Below are 25,092 nucleotides of genomic sequence, written 5' to 3'. Positions count from 1 at the left end.
GTATTCATTCATTCATTCAATTATCTAGTAACCACTTTATCCTGTTCAGACTCGTGGCTTATTTATTTATTTTATTTTATTCTGATCTATCTATCTATCTATCTATCTATCTATCTATCTATCTATCTATCTATCTATCTATCTATCTATCTATCTATCTAGTTTGCTTATGTATGTATGTATTTGTTTGTTTAAGGATGTATGCATGTATCAATTTGACATTATTCATTCTTCATACTTATATTTGCTCATTTCTTGCTTTTCCAGGCCTCTAAGAAATATACATTGCAAGGCTATGGCTAAAGAAAGTAACAATAAAAAAATTTTTTAAAAATAAAACATTACAGCTTTAACTGTCTAGTTGTAGTACACATTTACATATCTTGTTTTGTTTTTCCAGACACTTTCTTAGAGACTGCTAGATCTCAAGTACCCACCAAAGGACAGAACTCCATGATCAGCAGATAGGGCGTGACATCTGTGCACTGAGCCAAACACTGCACTAGAGCAGGATGCTGCAAAGATCTGAGACATGAGCGGACATAAGTCATAGAGTGAGTACACTATTTGAACACAAAGAAATGGAACAGCGATGGCATATCATCATATTCACAAAACTCTTCTCGACAAAAGTTATTTTGAGACACATTTCTAAAGAGAAAAAAGCTCTAGGTAAATAATTTAGTGCACTATAGTTAAATAATGTTGTGTGGAATGTTTGTTTGTTTACCTGTAAGGCTTTGCTTCCTCCAAGAAATGCATCTGGTCCTGAATACTGGTACTTGTCTTGAGCTCCTTCACCACCACCTGAGTGCTGCTGAGACCAGAGGTTACCTCCCCCAACAACACCTGTGGACACACGGTACACATACACACACAACATAGACACACACACACACACACACATACACACAAAGATGCCCACACACGAGAAATAGACAACGCATATAACAACAGATACAAACAGAGGACACAAACACATGCGTACAAACATAAAGCACACACACGCACACATTTGAATGAAAAAGAAGGGGGGGGGGGATTTTAGATTTTTTTATTTTTAAATAAATAATGCTTTTGCAAATTACCTTAATAAGGGTGGAAAAGCAGGATGTGTGAAAGCACAAACATACACATATACACACGACATAGGACATGAATGTTCATGCAGACAAGACAAGGACACACACACATACATGGACATACCCAGTCAATGGAACAAATTGAGGGAGTGTATATGTATATGCATTTGTGTGTATAGAAAGACAGAAACAGAGAAAGAGAGAGTATGAGAATGAAATCATTAGGCACACTGTATACACAAGACTATTATTCTAATTTTGCACATTAGAAGTAGATTTGGTAACACTTTATACAAAGGATACTTACACAAGTTCTTCATAACACATTAATAAGCATTGCATAAATCTTTGATTTAAAAAAAAGGCTTATGTCAAAACTCCAAAGTGTGACTTTGTCTTTATATGAAAGAGAGAAGAGAACATTACTGATAGTGTAATTTTTTGTAATCGTTATCTTGCATTTTATCAGTCTGTTTTATGTATAGCACATTCAGGACAAATCATACAATAGAAGGTCTACATAATCAGGATTGCCAGGTCTCAGCAAAATTTCCAATCCAATTACATGTTAAAAAAAAACACACAAAAGGACTTGAGTCTAGGCTAAAAGGTTCTGCCATTTTTCTTTGCTTTCTCAACCTTTGAGTGGGAAACATGATATGCAAGCATTTCTGATTTGCAACATCTGTAATAAGCCTTATCATCATCACCTTGTCCAGACATTATCCACTCCATAATCCCCCTTTCCCTCTCCTAATCTTTGCAATATATCTTACAAAAGAAGTTGTTCTGTACATTGTAGATATAATGTTTCTACCTACACTCTCCTTTTGTTTTCCCTAGCCTACGTTTGTGGAAACTGATTAGATTTCATTCCAATTATTGGATTTAAAACAAGATCTTGGCAACCACGGGTTAAACCAGCCCAAAAAATGGCCACCCACGGACTTGTTTTTCCACCTGCAACCTTGTCCAAAACTAGCCCTGGCAACCCTGTACATAATGTTATAAATGAAAATTTCATTACCACTTTCAAATGGTCAGCATTATCCATGCTGGCTCATGTATGTAAAGTTTACTGGAATGGTGTTGCATAATAGTTTTTGGAAGTTAATTTCATGATCCTATGAGAAATAGATGAAGTAAACATCACCAAAAGGAAATATGACAAATGGGAACTTAAACAAAAAACATTTAAAAACTTCATGAATGTGTGGTTAGTGAAGACAAAATAAATTCCCAGATACAGCAATCTCAAACAGATGTCCCTTAATGATAACTGAGGCTACTTCTCTATTCTTTCTTTCATGTAAAGGCAACGTACTTCATTGCGATGTTTATAAATGTTTTATAAAGATCCAGTTTAGCCACCCTTCATATCAAGTGCTACCATAGACTTTCAGTTACAAAGATAACGTAAACAAGTCTTTAAAAGACCCTTAAAGAAGTCTTTAAAAGCACAAAATAAAAGGTAGGCAAATCTGTGTTTGTCTCTGGATGGTAGTATCAGTCAGAAAGCATGAAACTCATCAGTGTGCAGCCATAAAGCAGAAGGGCACTAAACATTTGATTTGTGCTAACATGTGCTTATAGCACAGCAGGCGGACAATTAAACTAATAAACAGTAAATAAGGCTTACCTTGCCAAACCATCCATGCCCAATCTCTTTAATGTAGAGTAAACTGTGGCGAGATGCATCTGTTGACTTCAGGAGTTGAACTGCAGATCCGATAACAAACAGAAAAATAGCCATGAACACGCAATTTAATGTTAGCAAATATTTAACATAGAGTTTTTTTTATCAGTAAAAAATGTGAGGAAGAACTTAATTTTCTGGGTTGGAAATTACCAAATTTCTGTCTCTAGTGATGAGCACAATCCTGGGTGAAGATTAAAAGAAACCCCATTCCTTAAAAGCATCATCATCCTCCAAAAATCTGACCCAAACAAGCAATTCTCTGCATTTCTAAGACTTTTGAGTTAAATAATACAGAGCTGAAGAGAATGCAGATGTGAGAAATTCCCCCTGTTAAGTCGAGTTGATTAAACGCCATGGCTCCACAACGCTGACACTCTTTTCAACCAGAAGCGAAATTCCCAAAAACTTCAAACTGCAAACAAAACGTTCAAATCACTCATAAAACACACTGCTGTTTTTTGCTATAACGATTACAGTCATTCACCTTCATTCAACTACTCTAATTTAAAAACTTCAAGACGTGCATAGGCAGTGCAGCGTGTTGTGGAAAATTAGCTCAGCTTCATGGAACTGCCACTGAAGGCTTACTGCTGTGTCGACTCAATGCACATCTTTATCCTGCCCAATCAACCAGCACCATCTAATTCAGCCACTCTAGGACTAGTAGCATAACAACATCTCTGTCTCTCCCTCACTTTCACAAGACAGATGGATCTTTGTGAAAGTGTGACGTGTCGTCTTTGTGACATCCATATTTTACGCCCATGTCATGTTCCAGTGAGCAGTCATCAGTCATTCTCTTTCTCTGTGGAGAATCAGGGTCTTTGTCCTGCCTCTGCCACCGCTTGGTACCCTCGAGAGCAAGGGAGACACTCGGAGTATTGTTTTCAAACCTATTAGACTGAGATGGCTTCAGCATTCTTGATGAGGGCGGGGCAATGTTGTCCTTGTGCCCTTTGGCATGTCTGGATGAGGGCATGAAGAATGTCTTTAGTGCAGAATAGTGACTTGTGTGACAACATAGAAAAGATGAAAGAAAAAAATAGTTACTGGATAATTTATTTATCACAGATGTGGCTTTTGCTAAATCCCAGTTAGGAAATGATGATGAGATTTTCAGTGGATGCAATTTTGTAAATGTTTATCGTTGTTGCCAGGTTCTGTGATTTTCAACGGAATTGGACTATGTTTGAACTGCTGCTGTTTGTTCATTTTTAGCTGAACGTATTATGTTTTGTTTCACCAAACAGGTCTACTTTCTACATTTATAATCACATGAGTGTGAAACCTTCACATGCTGAAAGTGTGACTTTTTCTCCTAGCTATAGCGCAGAAAACTGTAGATGTTCCTGAACTACTGTATGTTTCATAACTTAAATATCTCAAACATAAATTAAAAATACATGCAAGATACAACAGAGACATTTTGACAGCTAGGATCTGATTACAAACTGAATCGATTAGGTTTATATCAATTTTGCTATCTGAAAACTTGATCGAAGCTTGACATTCACTGTATGAGGAAATCCCACTTAGCTAGCAATGTTTTAGACATCTTTATGCAGACCGACTGTGTTCCCTTTCAAAGGGAACATCGACGTTGCGTAGCCCATAATGTTATGCTAAACGCAAAGTCTCGTTCCCTTCTCAGGGAACAGGGTTACATGCGTAACCCAGACATTCCCTTTCAAAGGGAACTTCAACGTTGCGTTTAGCATAACACTATGGGCTATGCAACGTCTCGTTCCCTTCTCAGGGAACAGGGTTACATGCGTAACCCAGACGTTTCCCTGCTGCGTTTGCTAAACTGGCTCCTTACACAAGGTGATCTTTTCAGAAGGATAGTTAAGGCAAGGATAGAAAGTAAATAAAAACATTTCCATGCCAGTTAAGTGAAATATACAGCATTTATGGTTTCTGAAAGTGGAGACGCCAAAATGTGTTCCATGGCTAAAAACCTGATTTTTCATCTTTTATGATTTTGCTTAACAGAATTCAGGCACACCAATCGGTTTTCCTTATATTGCCACACATAAGTAATCATAGAACACCATTTAGGACCTTGGTAAAAGAACCATTTAAGATGGAGAATGCATTTAAGAACCCTTTAAGAGTGCATGATTTGAGATGGTTGTTAATGGCTATTGACCTAGCAACCCGGAAGCACATTGATGATATATCATGTGTATTCTATAAGATCAGACAAGGTGTGTAATTTATTTACAACGTTAAATATCTATAGCTATAAAGCATGTTCTAAAACTGGAGGGCAGGGTGGCTTAGTGGTTTGCCTTGCACCTCCAGGTTTGGGGGTTTAATTCCCGCCTCTGCCCTGTGTGTGCAGAGTTCTGCCCATGAGCATGTTCTACCCATGCTTTGGGGGCTCCTCTGGGTACCCTGATTTCCTCCCCCAGTCCAAAGACATGCATTGTAGGCTGATTGGCATCTCTAAATTGCCTGTAGTATCCAAGATGTTCCCCGCCTTATACCCTGAGTCCCCTGGAATAGGCTCCAGCCCCTCATGTGTCCCTGTGTAGGGTAAGCGGTACAGAAAATAGATGGATAGATGTTCTAAAACTAATCTGGGGGGTAAACACAGGTCTAAAAAAAATAGTCAAAACAAGTAAATAATTGCTGGTAGAATGTCAATTCATAAATTATTATCAATGGCTGGGACATTTTTGAAGACTGTTCTCCCTGCCATTAGATAACATTATTCTGTTTTAATTACAGTGGAAAAAATATAATCTTCCATCTCTTTCCCTAAGTATTTTAAACAATGCAGACAGACTAAGAAAATATCCCATGTTGATTTAGAGCAGTTCACACCCATATGTTGTGTAATAGCACACGGGTCTATTAAAAAATTATAAGCATTGCACAACAGCATGTTTTATTAATATCAATGCATTGCTGGCAGGACCTTTCTGCTTGGAGGGAGCATGTGAGTGTGTGCAACCACAAATGAGGTAGTGTGACTCTTCATGTGTACAGTATATGGATAACCATCAAATGGTTTAACCTTTACTGCATTGTTGAAAAGAGTAAATAAATCAGACAAGTCTAACCACATAAGTCGAGAGAAACACACACTGCAGTATCTGTGTTTCACATAATATTGGAGTGTCCTTTTGGTACCATCGATTTTAAAGCCAAAGTGTGTGCCTGCATGTGCATTGTGTTCTCTAAAGTATACAGCTGTGTTAGGGTGTGTTCTTAATCGAATAATTTTCCAGACACCCACGCACAGAGACACACTTCTGTTTCTCTTTTTCAGACATCTAACTCACCTCACTATTTAAAAAAATAATAATAATAATAAAAAAGGAGCATTTAGTTAAAAAAAAAAAAAAACAATATTCCTTGGCCACATCAAGGTCAATTAATGAAAGTAATCTTTCTTTATCCACCCAAAAGTGTTTATGAGCTCTCAGGTCATAAATCAGCCCAGTCCAGCAGTCTCTACAAGAGTGACATCATTGTGACCACTCCTCACAGCAATGCACATAAAACAACCACGCATTCCATATGTTATAGATATCATCTGTAAAAAATGAGTCTCGGGAGCTCACAGGAAACAATCTGCCTAAGGAGATGTTACTATCCGAATACACTTTATACACATTGCATGCGTCCATCATGTATTCTTATGTAAGTATTATGAACTCACAGTTCCAGGGAAACTGGAACAAGCATGTGCTTAGTCATCATTTATCTTAAAAGGCTGTTTGTGTTAACCTCTTCTCTTCATCAATACATCAGAACTTTTTTTTTTTTTTAATTTATGATGTTTACAATCACATGTAAGCTCATGCAAATAAATATAAACAGAAGACCCAAATATTCACTAACACTTTTTCTGACCGTAATCATCCAGATTTGGTGTTAAAAGTAATCCATAATTAAACTGTTTTCTATCTATGAACAATTTTTGCCGCTAGCTGTGATATACTGTAAATCTATGAACTTGACCATTTGATGCCAGTGGTGGTGCATTACATCTGTTGTACAAGATCAGAAATGACAAAGCAAAATGTCAGTTCTGCACACTTAACCTTTAGATACACTTTATCCATATGGCCTTTGACTTTTTTTTTTTTGCGCCTACTTGATGTTCTAGGACTCTTACGCAATCTTTCTGATACAGATCACACGACTAGATGTTTTTCACAGGGAGAAAACACTAGATGGATATTTTCTATGGAACTGATTTTACAAATGCTCTTTTGCATGCCAAAGATTCCAAGGAGAATTTATGTAGGCCTGCAGGGGCGGGATTATGCAATAGGCAGATGTTTTATTGAAAAGAATGCATGAGAGAGAGAGAGAGAGAGAGAGAGAGAGAGAGAGAGAGAGTAAATTTATTAGTAAAGAGGGACTCCAGAATAGATGTGCTTGAGGGTGGGAGCCATAAACACAAGCTCCATTCAAGACACAGCACTCTCTCTCACACTTCTCTTCTGCTATCTGCTGTAGGAGCTGCTCTGGAATCCAACGGCCTGGTTAAAGATATACTTAAATATGCAAAAAAAAAAAAAAAAAAAAAACATGAACACTGAGGCTGAGATAACAGTGACATAGTGAACGACCCTTACTTGTTCTGTCAATGAAGAAGTTGTTTTTAGGGATAGGAGCATAAGGGGTAGTAACCCTGTCAGTTAGATAAATCAGCCTTGAGTTTAATGTACTGTATATGATGATTATGCATGCATGATTATTCTCATTTGTGGTGTAAATCTTGCTGAGCATTTCTCTGGATTAAACAACCCTGATTACTGAGCAAGAGATATAATTCCCGATCTCCCGCTATCTTCAAACTATCTGTACCATCTAACAAAGATTTTACACTTATACAGTATACACATATACACATATAATAACATAAGTATTTATTGCAACTAATATAGAATGAACTGAACTTTAATTTACCCTTATCAAAAGTCATCAATGCATGTTAGAACTAATGTATTCATTTATTCCTGTGCAAATGACTCCCTTTCTCTAGGAAGTAAACCATAACTGAAAATGTAATTATCCTTAAATGTTCCAGAATCGAGAAATTCATTTGAAATCTCTGGTACTGATTGAGTTTTCTTTTCATGTATCCCTCTAGCTTATTATTTGTGTCTTACTTTCAAAATCCCCCACAAATTTTTGTACCAACATCAAGTCTCATGTTATTTCATTCAATGTATTATTTTATACTCACTGGGGACCGGATAGAACGCTACAAAGCTTCAGTTCATGGAACAAGGTCAATTTAAAAAAAAAAAAATCTCAGTATTAAATTTCGTCATGTTTGGTCAGCCTGTAGTTGCTGTGCTGAGAGAGAGAAACAGCGGAGCTAATTTATATTATATCAATTTATATCAATTTATATCAATTTATAAATTATATCAATTTATATTATAATTTATATTAATCAATTTATAACATTTTTGACATGCGTTTTTCTGGATTTTCTTGTTGTTATTCTGTCTCTCACTGTTCAAATAAACCTACCATTAAAATTATAGATTGATCATTTCTTTGTCAGTGGGCAAACGTACAAAATCAGCAGGGGATCAAATACTTTTTCCCCCCACTGTAACCCAGACTAGGGATGGGCATTTAGCCAGATAGTATGTCTATTCATTTCTAAATGGGGGAATGATAGTGACAATATGTAACATTGCATTTAGACTTCATGTTTCATGGCTATATGTTGGAGTACAATCAGGGGGAGCATGTTTTTATCAATACAAACATATCTGTCAGGTTTAAAGTAGGTTAAAAATTGTACTATCAGTAAACAGAATAGAAGGAGGAGCAGTGGTGGCTTAGCGGGTAAGGCTATGAAGGTTGGGGGTTCAGGCCCCAGCACTGCCAAGCTGCCACTGTTGGACCCTTGAGCAAGGCCCTTAACCCTCTCTGCTCCAGGGGCGCCGTATCATGGCTGACCCTGCACTCTGACCCCAGCTTCTTGACAGGCTGGGGTATGCAAAGAAAACAATTTCACTGTGCTCTACTGTATATGTGACCAATAAAGACTCATCATTATCAATTATTCTCTTTTTCTTTTTTTTTTGTTTAGGAACACTATGTTGAAGTTGACATGCAAGAAGTGAACCATAAAAATATTGATTCTGCTCAGATTGATTTTCATGTTCTGTTTCTGAGACCTGAATAGAAGTAATTTAGTGAGACTGTACTTTTTTTGCATTATGATTTTTAGTACTCTTTATTACCCAAGTTGCTTTAATCATGAGTCTTTGGTTAACGTTTCCAAATTTAATCAGACAAACCTAACATAACAAAAAAAAAAATCATTGCTGGCTCAAGGCTATTTATTCATACATTTCATTTTATTATGTTCTTTCTTTATTATACTTGGTGAGCACAGATGCTGGCATTAGAAGCAGGATACAGGAGACTCACCTGAGCGGCTGGGTTGTTTGGCAACAGGCAGGGAGACTTCACTCAGAGGCAGTATGTAGACATCAGGGCTGCCGGCAGAGGCTGGCGATGCCAGCGTGGACATATCGGCCTGGTATTCATCTCCCTCTGCATTCTCAAACTCCTACACCAGCAGCGTACACAGAGGGCAAAGAGCTGTGGTCAAACACAGGGAACCGGGGGTTCCCTACTACAGTATGATAGGGTTATAAGACTGGGTGGTATATAATATAAATGTAAGAATTTTTTAATAAAAAATGAATTGCATATAAAATGTTTTCACTGCAATATACAGTACAGTATTGTATTATTTTTCCTAAGCCTCCTTTCTGTGCAGCATCATTTTGACCCAAATAAAACAGCATTTGGTCATTTCAAATGAACCCATATAGCATAGTGCAGTCTGTAACTTGGACAGTGACACTTTTTATTGCTGTTGTTGTGGTTGTTGTTGTTGTTGTTGTTGTTGTCGTCGTTCAGCACATTGGATTTGAAATGTAACCTCATAATTTCTTGCTTTATTAATACAGATATGTCTTTAGGCAGCATGTTATAAACAGGAAAAAAAAAAATTCTACATGTAGAAATATAGTTTGCTCTGTGAAGAGGTTTTGTTTTTAAGGATAAGAGTATAAGGAACAGTAAGCTGCTGGACCCATGAGCAAGGCCCTTAACCCTTTTCTCAGTTGTATAAATGAGATAAATGTAAGTCGCTTTGGATAAGGGTGTCTGCCTAATGCCATAAAAATGTAAATGTAAAAAAAAAAAAAAATGTATATGATGTATACATGATGATGCACATTTGGAGTGGTCTTGTTGATTAGCATCGAATCTGAATTAACAACCCTGATCAAAGAGACATAACTCACCTGATCTTCAAACTATCTGTGCACCTACTATATCTTCCACTATCTTCAATCTATCCTTATCACCTATCAAGGATTTCCATGTAGAAATGTTATTATGCCAACTAATATAAACTAAAATAAAATGAATTGAAATTAAATTAAATATACCAGCCCTTACAATAAGACCTAAATGACTTTTCCAACTACTATGTAATAATTTATTCATATGCAAAAACCTTTCTCTAGGATGGAAAAGCTAATCATCCTTAAATGGTCTGGAACAGAAATGTTCATTTGAGATCACTTTTTCTTTTTGTGTATCCCAGTAGAATATTAGTTATGTCTTACTTCCAAACTCCCAAATGTTTTTGTATCAAGCAGCAATCAAATTTTGCAACGTGCAAAATCATCTTTACTTTACTCTCTTGCACATGAACATATGATGCATCAACAAACAGCTGGCAGAAAAACAACGGGTCAACTGTCCAATTACAGCTGTTTTATACTTGGAAATATATCGTATATGAAAGCCATTATTCCTGTAGGTTTTATTAAAATAAATGTAAACACTCTCAAGTTAAAGTCATAACCATTATGCTGGAGTAATGATCCAGAAACAAACACACACACTGTAATTATCCACTGATTATGAGCCAAACTCATAACCAACCATTAATTCATCTTCAAAAAAACAAAAATATACATGAATACATTTTAACAATAATGATTATGGATGTGATTGCAGTGAGCAAAGAGAGTCGTGCTTGTAACCAAGTAAATGTTCCTCAGACCCAATTATAGACATATTCATTAGTTTACAATAAAGTGCTAAATGTGCCCACAGTGGCATTATAAACTGCAGTAGTGAAAGGGGAATAAAGAAAAAATTGCCAGTTACTAAAAATAAGAAATCTTTCTCCAGATGCTCTTAAAGATCCACAGGACTTAAAAGACTGCTGGGTTCTGGGGTTAAAGAAATGGAAAACAGTGACCTAGAGAGGCTTTCATACTTTACTGTACACACACACACACACACACACACACACACACACACACACACACACACACACACACACACACACACACACACACACACACACAGAGACCTCTCTGGGACACCATTGTCCTCATCTTCACACGACCCCTCAGTGTTCCACATAATTCCCAGCTTTTCCTGTTTCCCCTTGAGGGAATTTCTTTCTTTCTTTCTTTCTTTCTTTCTTTCTTTCTTTCTTTCTTTCTTTCTTTCTTTCTTTCTTTCTTTCTTTTAAAATATAAGATAGTATATTACAGAAGTGAAATCAGTGCACATCACCAGACAATGTAATTCATATCAAATGTTCATTTAATCACATTTACTGTAATTCTGCATGAATGAAAAGCTTTATGAAGTCCCATGCAGCTAAGTAACACAGGAAATCTCTCACACAGGAAATCTTTCTGCTACTGAGAGTCAGACACCGAAAGACATAATGCAAAAGCTCGAGGGATTCGTAGGCTAATTATGTGCATATTGGTCACAACTGAGTCGTGTCTTTTTTATACCTGGAAGCTGTTCCTCTTACTTAAACCTATTATTGTGCACAAATATGATTCACCTCTTACTTCACTGTCTTATTACAGTATTTAGAGGAAAATGCATACAGTATAAAATGTAGATTTAGTTCTAAAATCGGACTGGTTGAGCTGTGGGAAGTTGTTGTAAAATCTTTGACACTGAGCACATCACAATAACTGAATTCTGTGTTACTGCACCGGGTTTCAAACTGTTACACTTAAGCCATTGTTTTGTCCACAGAATGCATAATCTTTGTCTGCTATGTTGCTTAGCAACGAAACCTTTGTGTTAACAGACTACTTTGCATGGTGGAAGAGGTATTAGACAGACAGACAGACAGACAGACAGACAGACAGACAGACAGATAGATAGATAGATAGATAGATAGATAGATAGATAGATAGATAGTTAGTTAGTTAGTTAGTTAGTTAGTTAGTTAGTTTTTCATAAATCCCTGCCTAAATAAATGATATAGTCCAGTTATTTTCAAAGTGGGGTATCTTCAGAAGTCTGTATTTTTAATGTGTTTTAAAGACATCTTGCAAAAGGGGGGCCTCAGTCAAATGTTAATGCCATTTGGGGGGCCTTGCCCTGGAAAAGTTTGGGAACCCCTGATATAGTCAATAAAAAATAAACAATATTCCCAACTCATTGTACTGAATAGTCATTTTTAAATAGGAAAGTCTTCAGAAAAATACAAATGTCATAAGCCAACATCTTGTAATGTATCTTCAATGCATGCCATTATTTGTATGTGCAGTCAGTTTATTATAAAGATTCCCAGCTGCTGTGATTTTCAAATATTCTCTCAGGCAGGATGTGTAGGAAAGATGAGACAGGAAAAAAGCAAAAACAAAAAAAAAAGGTACTCTAGAGATCTACTGTATACAGTATACAGAGCAGCAGAGGGTCACTGTGTATAGAGGAATGAAATCCCACAAGGACATCTGGTTGCCAGAAAATTGTTTATCTTGCTGCTTTGTTGGTTGCAATGGCTCTCATCACATGTCTCTCAGCAAAAATAATCGCCCATTCTGTCTATTCTATCTACTTATCAAATAATATTTATCCATCAGCTATGAATTCCTTTTTAAGACCTGTTTTTGACCAGGCCCTGTGTAAATGTTGCTAGAAAATAATTATCATATATTGAATGATGGTTAATTCCACAGTGACGCTATAAATTCAGGCCTTCCTGTAGACTTACTGAATACTACTGCATGATAAACTATGCACATACCGCAATTCTGAAAGTTCAAGCCTTAAATGTAATTATTAGTCAAATGCTATATCTAATAGGATGCAAAGTATTATGAATATTATATTATATTATTATAAATGTAACACAATGTGTGCTTGTAAAATGCAGCATTCAATGGATTGTTTTTATTTTCAGTACTAGGGTTTTCAAGTAGACAATTCTCACTATTAATTGAGCAGTTTCATTCAGGCCTAAAAGCAGTGATAATCTTAAAATTAGTACAAAGCAGTACATACAGTAATCATATGACTTTTTGGTTTGACTCTTGCTAAATATGGGTGAGTGTTCTCAAATCTTAACCCTGATAATTAGGTACATGACTGCATCTTCTCCTACATTTACAAAGAGCATAATAACTGATATAAAATTATTTCAGAAAATGCTCAATCCACACAGGTATCAACTTGCTGCTTTGGTAATCACAATAAGAAAATGCTGAGATCATGAGAACGAAAAATATAAGAGAACTTCTCATATATTGGTCATATCATGCATAATAAATTTCATGTTGTGCTTATTGTAGTTTCCAAGCTAAACAGAGTTTATATTATTTCCTCCCTCAGCATAAAGAGAGCAATGTAGCATTCATGTGTCTCATGCATAATTCACTGGGTATGGAATGACATATGGTGCACAAAGAGAGAAAAAAAGATCCACATCTACATAGGCATACACATTGTAAAATACTAGCATCTTTTTGGCTTGGTTAACCATATCTTATTTCAGATATATTAATAATAATTTCCCCCAAACCATCACCTGTTTAGACAGCAATTATTTACAAAAGTTCATGAATATCAGAAACCTTAAAATAACAAAAAATAACGAATTAATTACAATCAAAAGCTTACCTTGTATTATTTCTGATAACACACATATTGGACCTGAGTTCCTTATGGTGTGTCAATAGTATTGCCATAACAGCCGGGGGTACTTGTACTGTTTTCTGCACCCTCACTTAATAACTTCTGCTCTAAATGCCCTTGCTGAAGCTCCCTCAGTGCCAGCACATGCATGGCACCAGAAAATCGTACATTTCAGACAACATAGCGGAGAGAGATACATAGCTGCACCACTAAAGAACCAGCCACCATGTGGATGATATTGTGCAGCTGACTTATCTTATAGGGAATACAAACAGAGGAGGGAGAGGAGAGCAGGAAACGTGGGAGGGAGAAAGAAAATGAGAGGCAGACAGACAGATTAAGAGGCGGATGAATGGGTGAATGCATGGACGGATGGAAGGATGAGTGGATGAAAGGAGGGGCAAAGTCCACAGAGAGAAGAGACAGCAGCAGCTGAGAACGCTAGCCAAAGTGAAAGGGGGGAGGGATGAAGTTTTACATTCTGAGCTCATGACATCACTCTCTTTTTTTCCATCCTTCCTTTCTCACCCTCTTTTCACATCTGTAGAGCAGACCCCTTCTACACACACACATTCAAACGTTGGAGAGCGTGTGTCTTTTTGTAGAAGCAAGAGGCGCGTCAGGTTCAACAAGGAGGCTCCTCCGTATTTCTTTCCCTCCCTCTCTTTATCCCTTTCTCCCCAAGGATACACTTCCACTTCCTGTCACACCCTGTGTGTGGGTAGTAGGTGCTCTATGTGTAAGCCAGATGTCTCACACAGACACACACACACACACACACACACACACACACACACACACACACACACACACACACACACACATAGAGAAACTGTTCTATGCATCATATCGTGTCTATGTGTACATGTGCATTTGTCTCATGCATTTACAATACCCTGTGAGAGACGGTGGGTTGTTTTGTTTATACAGTTAAGTTTAAGTCAAGTCAATTAATTGGCTTTTATTGTCATTTCAACTATATACAGCTGGTACAGTACACAGTGACACGTTCCTCCAGGACCATGGTGCTACATAAAACAACACACTAACTACATGAGACGACACAGAACTAAATAAGACCTACACATTTTGACATAAAGTGCATGTGCAAACATGTGCAAACAACACAAGACAGTATAGTAACTACTAAAACAGGACAATAGGCACAGTAAGTACCAGTGTAGCCCTGACCAGTACACAGTTCTCGTGTGGAAGTGTCCGATATAACAGGTAGTGCAAAAAGATAGATGCCAAAGAATAACAATAAAATAAAAAATGTTGTGAATATAAACATAACATCCTGTTTCATAGTATTCAGCAGATTAGCTTATACCATATGTGGACATAGCAGTTATTGCGGTAGCAGCCAGATAAAAATTATAATAGTGACAAGAAATTAAACATAATATTATAAGTACAGTAGCAGCAAAAGTACATGTAGTCAGTACAGAAATGTGCAAAGACTGCAAGGGGAGTGGGATGGTGTTCAGTTCAGTATGAGTGAGTGTGCGTGTGTTTGTGTGTGAGCGTGCACATGTGCATGTGTGTGTTTGTGTGTGTGTTTGTGTATGTGTCAGTCCAGTCTCTGAATATTGAGGAGTCTGATGGCTTGGGGGAAGAAACTATTACACAGTCTTGCCGTGAGGGCCCGAATGCTTCAATACCTTTTTCCAGACAGCAGGAGGGTGAAGAGTGTGTGTGAGGGGTGTGTGGTGTCATCTGCAATGCTGGTGGCTTTGCAAATGCAAATGTCTATGATGGTGGGGAGAGAGACCCCGATGATCTTCTCAGTTGTCTTCACTATCAGTTGTGTGATCTGATGCGGTGCAATTTCCAAACCAGGCAGTTAAGAAGGCAGGCAGCTGCTCAGGATGCTCTCAATAGTTCCTCTGTAGAATGTGCTGAGGATGAGGGATGGGAGAGGGGCTTTTTTCAGCCTCTGCTTTCTTAATTATTGAGCTGGTGTTGTGGGACCAGGTGAGGTTCTCTGCTATGTGAACACCAAGAAATTTGGTGCTCTTGACAAGCTCCAAAAAGGAGCCGTCAAAGTTCAGCAGAGAGTAGTTGCTTTCTGCTCTCCTCATCTCTTTTGTTTTGTCCACATTCAGAGACAGGTTGTTGGCTCTGCACCAGTCCATTAGCACCTCCTCTCTGTATGCTGACTCATCATTCTTGCTGATGAGATCCACCACGGTCGTGTCATTGGCGAACTTGATGATGTGATTGGAGCTGTGCATTGTTGCACAGTCATGAGTCAGCAGAGTCAAAAGCAGTAGACTGAGCACACAGCCCTGGGTGGCCCCCATGTGGTGGTGCTGGAGATGCTGTTCCCAATCCAAACTACCTGACGGTCTCCCAGTCAGAAAGCCAAGGATCCAGTTGCAGATGGAGGTGTTCAAGCCCAGCAGGTTCATCTTTACAATCAGGTGCTGAGGAATGATGGTGTTGATGCTGAACTGAAGTCTATGAACAGCATTCAAACGTAGGTGTCCTTTTTGTCCAGGTGGGTGAGGGCCACCATCATTTGTGGAGCGGTTGGGATGATATGCAAATTGCAGGGGTTCCAGTGAGGAGGGCAGCAGGATCTAGATGTGCCTCATGACGAGCCTCTCGAAGCACTTCATGATGATGGGTGTGAGTGCAACGGGACAGTAATCATTGAGACAGGACATTGAAGACTTCTTCAGCACAGTGACAATGGTGGTGCCCTTGAAGCATGTTGGAACAATGGCACTGCTCAGGGAGATGGTGAAGATGTCAGTGAGAACATCTGCCAGCTGGTCTGCACATTGTAAGGATCCGGCTAGATCCTCACGGGTTTCTCAGGAAAGTTAATATAATTCAACCGGACACAAAGTGAAAGTGCTGTTCTTCATTTATTACATTGAAGGATACCATAGGCTTACGCATGGTTACAGGTCGTCCATTAGAAGGGGATTAACTGAGTAAAACATCCCAAAAATGGTACCTTAACATGAGACCGCGTGTCAGCATACAATGTAGAGGTCACAGAGAGAGAGAGAGCAGGGCGGTGACTATGCCCCTTGACCCCACATGACATCATCATAGCCGATCAGCACAACATCCTCTGAGCACTTTCCATGGGCTTTCCGTGGGTTGACGCTGCATAGAGTTTTGCTCATATCAGCCGTGATTAGACTGTAGAAGGTTAGAAGGTCTTCTTCCCAGTCACATCATTTTGGGCCTCAAACCGAGCATAGAAGTTGTTCAGCGCAACTGGAAGGGATGCGTCACTGTCACAGGTGGGTGATGTTGTCCTGTAGTTGCTGATGGCCTGAATGCCCTGCCACATGTGCTGCGCGTTGCCGCTATCCGTGAAATGACTGTGGATTTTCTGGGTGTGTGCACACTTTGCCTCCCTGATGGCCCAGGACAGTTTTGTCAGCGCTGTTCTTATGGCTGCCTTGTCACCTGCCCTGAAGGCGGAGTCTTTGGTCCTCAGCAGTGCATGCACCTCTGTTGTCATCCACGGTTTCTAGTTGGAGCATGTGGTGATGGTCTTGGAGACACTGACATCATCAATGCAACTGCTGATGTAGCTGGTCAAAACTGGCTTGGAGCATCTGATGAGTGGTCTTTGTGCTGGGATTAGCATAACAGAGATATGGTCTGAGTAAAAGAGGTGGGGGTGGGGCTCACTCAGTACGCACTGGGATTTTTGTGTAAACATGATCCAACGTGTTCGCCCCTCTCGTTGCAAACTCCACACGTTGATGGAATTTAGGGAACACTGACTTGAGATTTGCATGGTTGAAATCTCCAGCGATGATAAACAATCAATTGGGGTGTGTGCTCTATAGTTTGCTAATAGCCCCATAAAGTTTACAGAGCGCCTTAGCATTAGCACTGGTTGGAATGTATACTCCAATTATAAGAATGGTGGTGAATTCCCAGGGTAAATAAAATGGTCTGCATCTAACAGTCCCAAACTCCATCAGCGATGAGCAGTAACTAGAAACTAGCATCGAGTTCTTGCACCATTCAGTGTTGATGTAAACATATAAACCACCACCATGAGCCTTACCACACAGAGCTGCATTTCTGTTTGCACAAAACAAGGCGAGCTCATCTAGCTGAATGGTGTCATGTGGAACTCTGTCACTGATCCACATCTCCATGAAAACAAAAGCACAGCAGTCTTTAAACTCATGCCGCGTTGGCTGCTGGAGTCAGATATAGTCCAATTTACTGTCCAGGGAGCAGACACTGGAGAGCAGGATGGATGGGAGAAAAGGGTTTGTTTTTAGCCTAGCATGGACCCCGCCCATTTGCACCACACCATGGTTTTTCGATGGAAGATGTACAGTACCGCCTCTTTACAATTTATTTACAAAGCATTTAACAGAGATATAACAGATATATTATTAAGAAGCTCTATTGAGTCTATAATGCAGCAGTCAGCGTTCTTATGAGAACCAGAAACTTTCACCATATAACCCTTATCTTATCCACAATACATTTATGCCAGGAATATTTCTCTGGATGAACTTTGTTGATTTGCATATATGAAATACCCAATCCTCCACAAACAGTGTTGGAAAATCAGCTTGTATTTTCTCAGCGTAAATGTCTTGTTGCTATAAGTGCTGCTTTTTGTTTTTGTCTTCTTAAATTTGTCTTAAGGGTATGCAGGCTTTTGCAAACAACCTTATGTGTGTGCATGTTTATATGTACAAGTGAGTCTGTATTCAGTCTCTAGTCAGATTTGACCACTGTGCGTAATCACATTTTCCCTAATCAGCCTGCCATGACCAGGGAACAACTGCTGAGGTTTTCCGCAGCCCACTTACAGTATATAGGTGGAATTTCATGACTTCAGAATATTCGACAGGAGGGAAGAACTGTGTATTTTTCAGCTGTGTATAAGATACTGTGTTAACCGCAGATCCCCTGAGAGTATTTACTGATAACCAGGTCCTCATTCTGTCTGCCCTAACTTCTTCTTTCTGTCTTCAGCCCTTGTTCTACCTTTATCTTACATCGTTTTTATCTCTTTCAACTCTACCCTAATTTCCCAAGTGCGTTGACCCACATTTTGAAAAATTCATAATCTGTGAGTCCATCAGCTGTTACATCTCTTATACTTTTCTGATAGAAGCACATGGACTGACCTCTGGTTGTTTATTACATATAACACCATATTTTCAGTTTTCCTGTTACAGATTAAGCTTTCTTACTTACATCTTTCTTCACTGTGATTTGCTTTGCTCAAATTTTAGAGCTACTTGATAGTGTTTGACAGTGTTCTCACCTTAAATCCAATCTCTCCTTTCTTGCAGCACAGGCAGGCCAGCATGAGGAAGATGAAGGTGAAGAGGCCAGAAAAAGACACAGCCACCACAGCCAGAGAGGACGACCAGGAGAGCTCACTCAGAGGAACACCATCTGTGGGAGAGCAGCAGTAATACACATAAATACCCAGTAAATACTGCACCAACGTTAGTTCTTTCTTAAAGCAGATTTTGAACAAAATAACATGAGGAAAAATTATAGCTGCCATTACATGTTGCTGCTCATATTGGTCACTGGGACAATCCAATATAAAAATAGCAGTTGCAAGCTTCAATAAACTCCAGCAATAAAAAAATTCCACCCATCCATCCATTTTCTTTATTGCTTATCCTACTGGGTCACAGGGAACATGTAGTCTATCCCAGGGAGCATGGGGGACAAGGCGGGGTACACCCTGGATGGGGTAAAATGAAAAATTGTTTCACAAAATGTTAAAAATTGCCAATCAAACTGATCTCATTAAACCTTATTAGTATATACACATAATGTGTGTGCAGTTTAATAGATTATTGGAACTGCCAAACCATGAAGTCAGACCTGCTACACTGAATAAATTACTACATCCATCCATCCATTATCCTTACCGCTTATCCTACACAGGGTCGCAGGGAGCCTGGAGCCTATCCCAGGGAACTCAGGGCACACAAGGTGGGGGAAACCCTGGGTGGGGTGCCAACCCAACGCAGGGCACAACTGCATACACATTCAAACACTACAGACAATTTGGAAATAAGCCTACAGTGAGGGAAAAAAGTATTTGATCCCCTGCTGATTTTGTACGTTTGCCCATTGACAAAGAAATGATCAGTCTATAATTTTAATGGTAGATTTATTTGAACAGTGAGAGACAGAATAACAACAAGAAAATCCAGAAAAACGCACGTCAAAAATGTTATAAATTAATTTGCATTTTAATGAGGGAAAAAAGTATTTGACCCCCTCTCAATCAGAAAGATTTCTGGCTCCCAGGTGTCTTTTATACAGGTAACGAGCTGAGATTAGGAGCACACTCTTAAAGGGAGTGCTCCTAATCTCAGCTTGTTACCTGTATAAAAGACACCTGTCCACAGAAGCAATCAATCAGTCAGATTCCAAACTCTCCACCATGGCCAAGACCAAAGAGCTCTCCAAGGATGTCAGGGACAAGACTGTAGACCTACACAAGTCTGGAATGGGCTACAAGACCATTGCCAAGCAGCTTGGTGAGAAGGGGACAACAGTTGGTGCGATTATTCGCAAATGGAAGAAGCACAAAAGAACTGTTAATCTCCCTCGGCCTGGGGCTCCATGCAAGATCTCACCTCGTGGAGTTGCATTGATCATGAGAACAGTGAGGAATCAACCCAGAACTACATGGGAGGATCTTGTCAATGATCTCAAGGCAGCTGGGACCATAGTCACCAAGAAAACAATTGGTAACACACTACGCCGCGAAGGACTGAAATCCTGCAGCGCGCGCAAGGTCCGCTGCTCAAGAAAGCACATATACATGCCCGTCTGAAGTTTGCCAATGAACATCTGAATGATTCAGAGGACAACTGGGTGAAAGTGTTGAGGTCAGATGAGACCAAAATGGAGCTCTTTGGCATCAACTCAACTCGCCGTGTTTGGAGGAGGAGGAATGCTGCCTATGACCGCTGGAACACCATCCCCACCATCAAACATGGAGGTGGAAACATTATGCTTTGGAGTTTTTTTTCTGCTAAGGGGACAGGACAACTTCACCGCATCAAAGGGACGATGGACGGGGCCATGTACCATCAAATCTTGGGTGAAAACCTCCTTCCCTCAGACAGGGCATTGAAAATGGGTCGTGGATGGATATTCCAGCATGACAATGACCCAAAACACACGGCCAAGGCAACAAAGGAGTGGCTCAAGAAGAAGCACATTAAGGTCCTGGAGTGACCTAGGCAGTCTCCAGACCTAAATCCCATAGAAAATCTGTGGAGGGAGCTGAAGGTTCGAGTTGCCGAACGTCAGCCTCGAAACCTTAATGACTTGGAGAAGATCTGCAAAGAGGAGTGGGACAAAATCCCTCCTGAGATGTGTGCAAACCTGGTGGCCAACTACAAGAAACGTCTGACCTCTGTGATTGCCAACAAGGGTTTTTAAACCAAGTACTAAGTCATGTTTTGCAGAGGGGTCAAATACTTATTTCCCTCATTAAAATGCAAATCAATTTATAGCATTTTTGACATGTGTTTTTCTGGATTTTTTTGTTGTTATTCTGTCTCTCACTGTTCAAATAAATCTGCCATTAAAATTATAGAATGATCATTTCTTTGTCAGTGGGCAAACGTACAAAATCAGCAGGGGATCAAATACTTTTTTCCCTCACTGTACAAAGCATGTCTTTGTACTGGGGGAGGAAACTGGAGTACCCAGAGGAAACCCCAAAGCACAGGGAGAACATGCAAGCTCCGTGCAAGCACAGAGGGTGGAGGAGTGATTCAAACCCCCAACTGTGGAGGTGCAAGGCAAGTGTGCTGAACTCTAAACCACCCTGCACCCCTGAATTACTACATTAATAAGAAAGTTGTTATTTTTTTATTATTGAAATGCAAAATAAGTTAATGAGACTTTGATTAGATTACAACATACAACAACAATTCAGCAGTATTTGTCTAATATTTTATTCTATATTCCCTCCAATGACCTAAGGCAGCGTAGTATTTCCAGAGCCCATACTGATCAAATGCTAAGTACAATTCATTTATGGAAACTGATTTTGAAGAGTTTTTTTTTTGTAGTTTGATATATGCGTTGACACAGTAATTGTCTCACAAACCAGAACTGTCATTAGGGAGTGAGCAGTTTCCATCACTCAACATGGCCAAAAACAGACTACTCTCACAGAAAAAGGCCATTTACTTGACACTGTCAATGACCAGCCATAGATTATTGTTTTAGTATAATGCGAGAAGGAAACAATTATGAACAGAGTGCTACAACATAAACAGTCTGGTAACATTGTGGTTAATATTCAGTAGTCTCACTATAATCTCTTCTGGAGGGTCTGAAGCTGAGACTAGGACACTATGAAATGTTTTTCAATCCACTGATTACATCTTGTTCTAAAGAGTTAATTGTTGGCATCCTCATAAATCATATGAGCTGATGGAGTTTGCTCTTGGCTTAGTGGAATAGGAATGAAGGAAATCATGTTTTATATCATGTAAACCTCATTATATCATATAATCCTCATAGGTGCTTGCATTATTTCTTTACTTTTTTCCATGACAACACCATACTACAGCTTGTACAGTATAAAGTAATACACAGAATACACTGTACAAGGTAAAATGTTTAAAACTCGATCCATGGAATCTGAAATCTACACATTACAAACAAAATAATCCAGACAGCTACAAATAGGCCATATGGTACTGCACAACCACTAAACATTTTTGGCAACAAGTCACTAGTCAATTATACCTCCTGCTGCACCTCCACCTTCATCACATTCCTAAGAAAAGCAGCAGAGAACTTGTTATAGTCATAAAAATTGCCAAGGAAACTATACTGAAGAATTGGAAATCAAAGAATCGCATCAATCTCACTCACTGAGATATACCTACCACACACATGCTCAACATGAATGTTGAATGTGTTTCCCTTTTAGACACTATAGTGCTAAAATCAGGACATGCGATGCAATTCACCACGTAACTAGCAACTTTAAGAAGGAAAAAAAATTTTAAAGTGATAAACAAGTGCAGATGTGCTGCATTATTAAACTCCATAAAATGGCTATCTCTGCAGGAAGAACATTCTGCTGAAAGCTCTAAATATGGAATGAAACAGCAGTAAGTGCCTCTCAACTAACCTGAACTCTGTGTACAGATGAACCTGAAACAGATGGGATGGACAGAAGGTACATAAGACCTTGAGTAAGCTGAAAATCTCCCCCTATTTTTTCCTCTGTACTTTCTTCTTCATCTCTCCATTTCTCCCTATTCCCTCTCACTCATCATGCTTTCACTTATCCATCCTGCTGATGCCTGTCTGATTAGAGACAGCTGTTCCATGTGCTGAATCCATCCATTTAAATTTTAATATCTTCACTGCAGAAGCGTGGGATAAGTGGATTCTCTAAAAGTCAAAATGATCATGACCTTGAAATTTTATGGCCATAAGAGAGAAAAAGAGAGAGAGTGAAAGAGAGAGAGAGAGTGTGTTAGTTTAGCAATTTATGTATTCAGACTGACACACAACTAATATGTCACATGTCAACTAATACGTCACAGAGTCGGAAAGCATTTGCCACAACTGCTCCGTGTGTGTGTGTGTGTGTGTGTGTGTGTGTGTGTGTGTGTGTGTGTGTGTGTGTGTGTGTGTGTGTGTGTGTGTGTGTGTGTGTGTGCGTGCTTGCTCATCTGGATAGGTGATCGTCTACTGTATATTTCATCCTGAATTCTACCAGAAGGCTAAGGCTGATAAAACATGCACTGTCACTTTCTATCAGCTTGCCCCCACATCTGCTGGCATATTGGTATGTTGGAGTTGCAAATAAATCCAGAGGGTTTTTTGTATTTTAAATACGCAAAAAAAAAAAGCACACTAATATTTTAACAACTGATACAGCGCATCCGGAAAGTATTCACAGCACTTCACTTTTTCCACATTTTGTTATGTTACTGCCGTATTCCAAAATGGATTAAATTCATTATTTTCCTCAGAATTCTACAAACAATACCCCATAATGACAACATGAAAGAAGTTTGTTTGAAATCTTTGCAAATTTATTAAAAATAAAAAACAAAAAAAGCACATGTACATAAGTATTCACAGCCTTTGCCATGACACTCAAAATTGAGCTCAGGTGCATCCTGTTTCCACTGATCATCCTTGAGATATTTCTACAACTCGATTGGAGTCCACCTGTGGTAAATTCAGTTGGTTGGACATGATTTGGAAAGGCACACACCTGTCTATATAAGGTCCCACAGTTAACAATGCATGTCAGAACACAAACCAAGCCATGACGTCCAAGGAATTGTCTGTAGACCCCCGAGACAGGATTGTATCAAGGCACAGATCTGGGGAAGGGTACAGAAACATTTCTGCATCATTGCAGGTCCCAGTGAGCACAGTGGCCTCCATCATCCGTAAATGGAAGAAGTTTTGAACTAGTAGGACTCTTCCTAGAGCTGGCCGCCCGGCCAAACTGAGCGATCAGGGGAGAAGGGCCTCAGTCAGGGAGGTGACCAAAAACCTGATGGTCAGTCTGACAGAGCTCCAGCGTTTCTCTGTGGAGAGAGGAGAACCTTCTAGAAGAACAACCATCTCTGCAGCACTCCACCAATCAGACCTGTATGGTAGTGTGGCCAGACGGAAGCAACTCCTCAGTAAAAGGCACATGGCAGCCCACCTGGAGTTTGCCAAAAGGCACCTGAAGGACTCTCAGACCAAGACAAAGATTAAACTCTTTGGCCTGAATGGCAAGCGTCATGTCTGGAGGAAACCAGGCACCACTCATCACCTGTCCAATACCATCCCTACAGTGAAGCATGGTCGTGGCAACATCATGCTGTGGGGATGTTTTTCAGCGGCAGGAACTGGAAGACTAGTCAGGATCAAGGAAAAGATGATGAATGCAGCAATGTGCAGAGACATCCTTGATGAAAACCTGCTCCAGAGAGCTCTGGACCTCAGACTGGGGCGAAGGTTCATCTTCCAACAGGAGAACGACCCTAAACACACAGCCAAGATAACAAAGGGGTGGCTACAGGACAACTCTGTGAATGTCCCTGAGTGGCCCAGCCAGAACCCAGACTTGAACCTCATTGAACATCTCTGGAGAGATCTGAAAATGGCTACACACCGACGCTCCCCATCCAACCTGATGGAGCTTGAGAGGTCCTGCAAAGAAGAATGGGAGAAACTGCCCAAAAATAGGTGTGCCAAGCTTGTAGCATCATACTCAAAAAGACTTGAGGCTGTAATTGGTGCCAAAGGTGCTTCAACAAAGTATTGAGCAAAGGCTGAGAATACTTATGTACATGTGCTTTTTTTGTTTTTTATTTT

At 39.4% G+C, this 25,092-nt stretch overlaps 1 protein-coding gene across 8 annotated transcripts in view; it reads right to left on the bottom strand.

The window, feature by feature from the left end:
• The window catches only part of aatkb (apoptosis-associated tyrosine kinase b), a 62,563-nt gene that overhangs the window by 10,256 nt on the left and 27,215 nt on the right, over window positions 1–25,092 (bottom strand). For 3 of the 8 annotated variants that reach the window (XM_017483135.3, XM_017483132.3, XM_047159600.2), the window contains exons 2-6: window positions 19,022–19,155; window positions 9,199–9,340; window positions 2,722–2,801; window positions 731–849; window positions 438–525 (exon numbers count right to left, since the gene is read on the bottom strand). In XM_017483135.3, the coding sequence (XP_017338624.2) occupies window positions 438–525; window positions 731–849; window positions 2,722–2,801; window positions 9,199–9,340; window positions 19,022–19,155 (563 nt within the window). The other 5 variants (XM_017483134.3, XM_053685017.1, XM_047159605.2 and 2 more) reach the window with 5 other exon arrangements.

The sequence above is a fragment of the Ictalurus punctatus genome, chromosome 13 (genome assembly GCF_001660625.3).
Source record: "Ictalurus punctatus breed USDA103 chromosome 13, Coco_2.0, whole genome shotgun sequence".
NCBI lineage: Eukaryota > Metazoa > Chordata > Actinopteri > Siluriformes > Ictaluridae > Ictalurus > Ictalurus punctatus.
The sequence above is the reverse complement of the archived record's forward strand: the minus strand, read 5'-3'. Positions and strand labels throughout refer to the sequence as shown.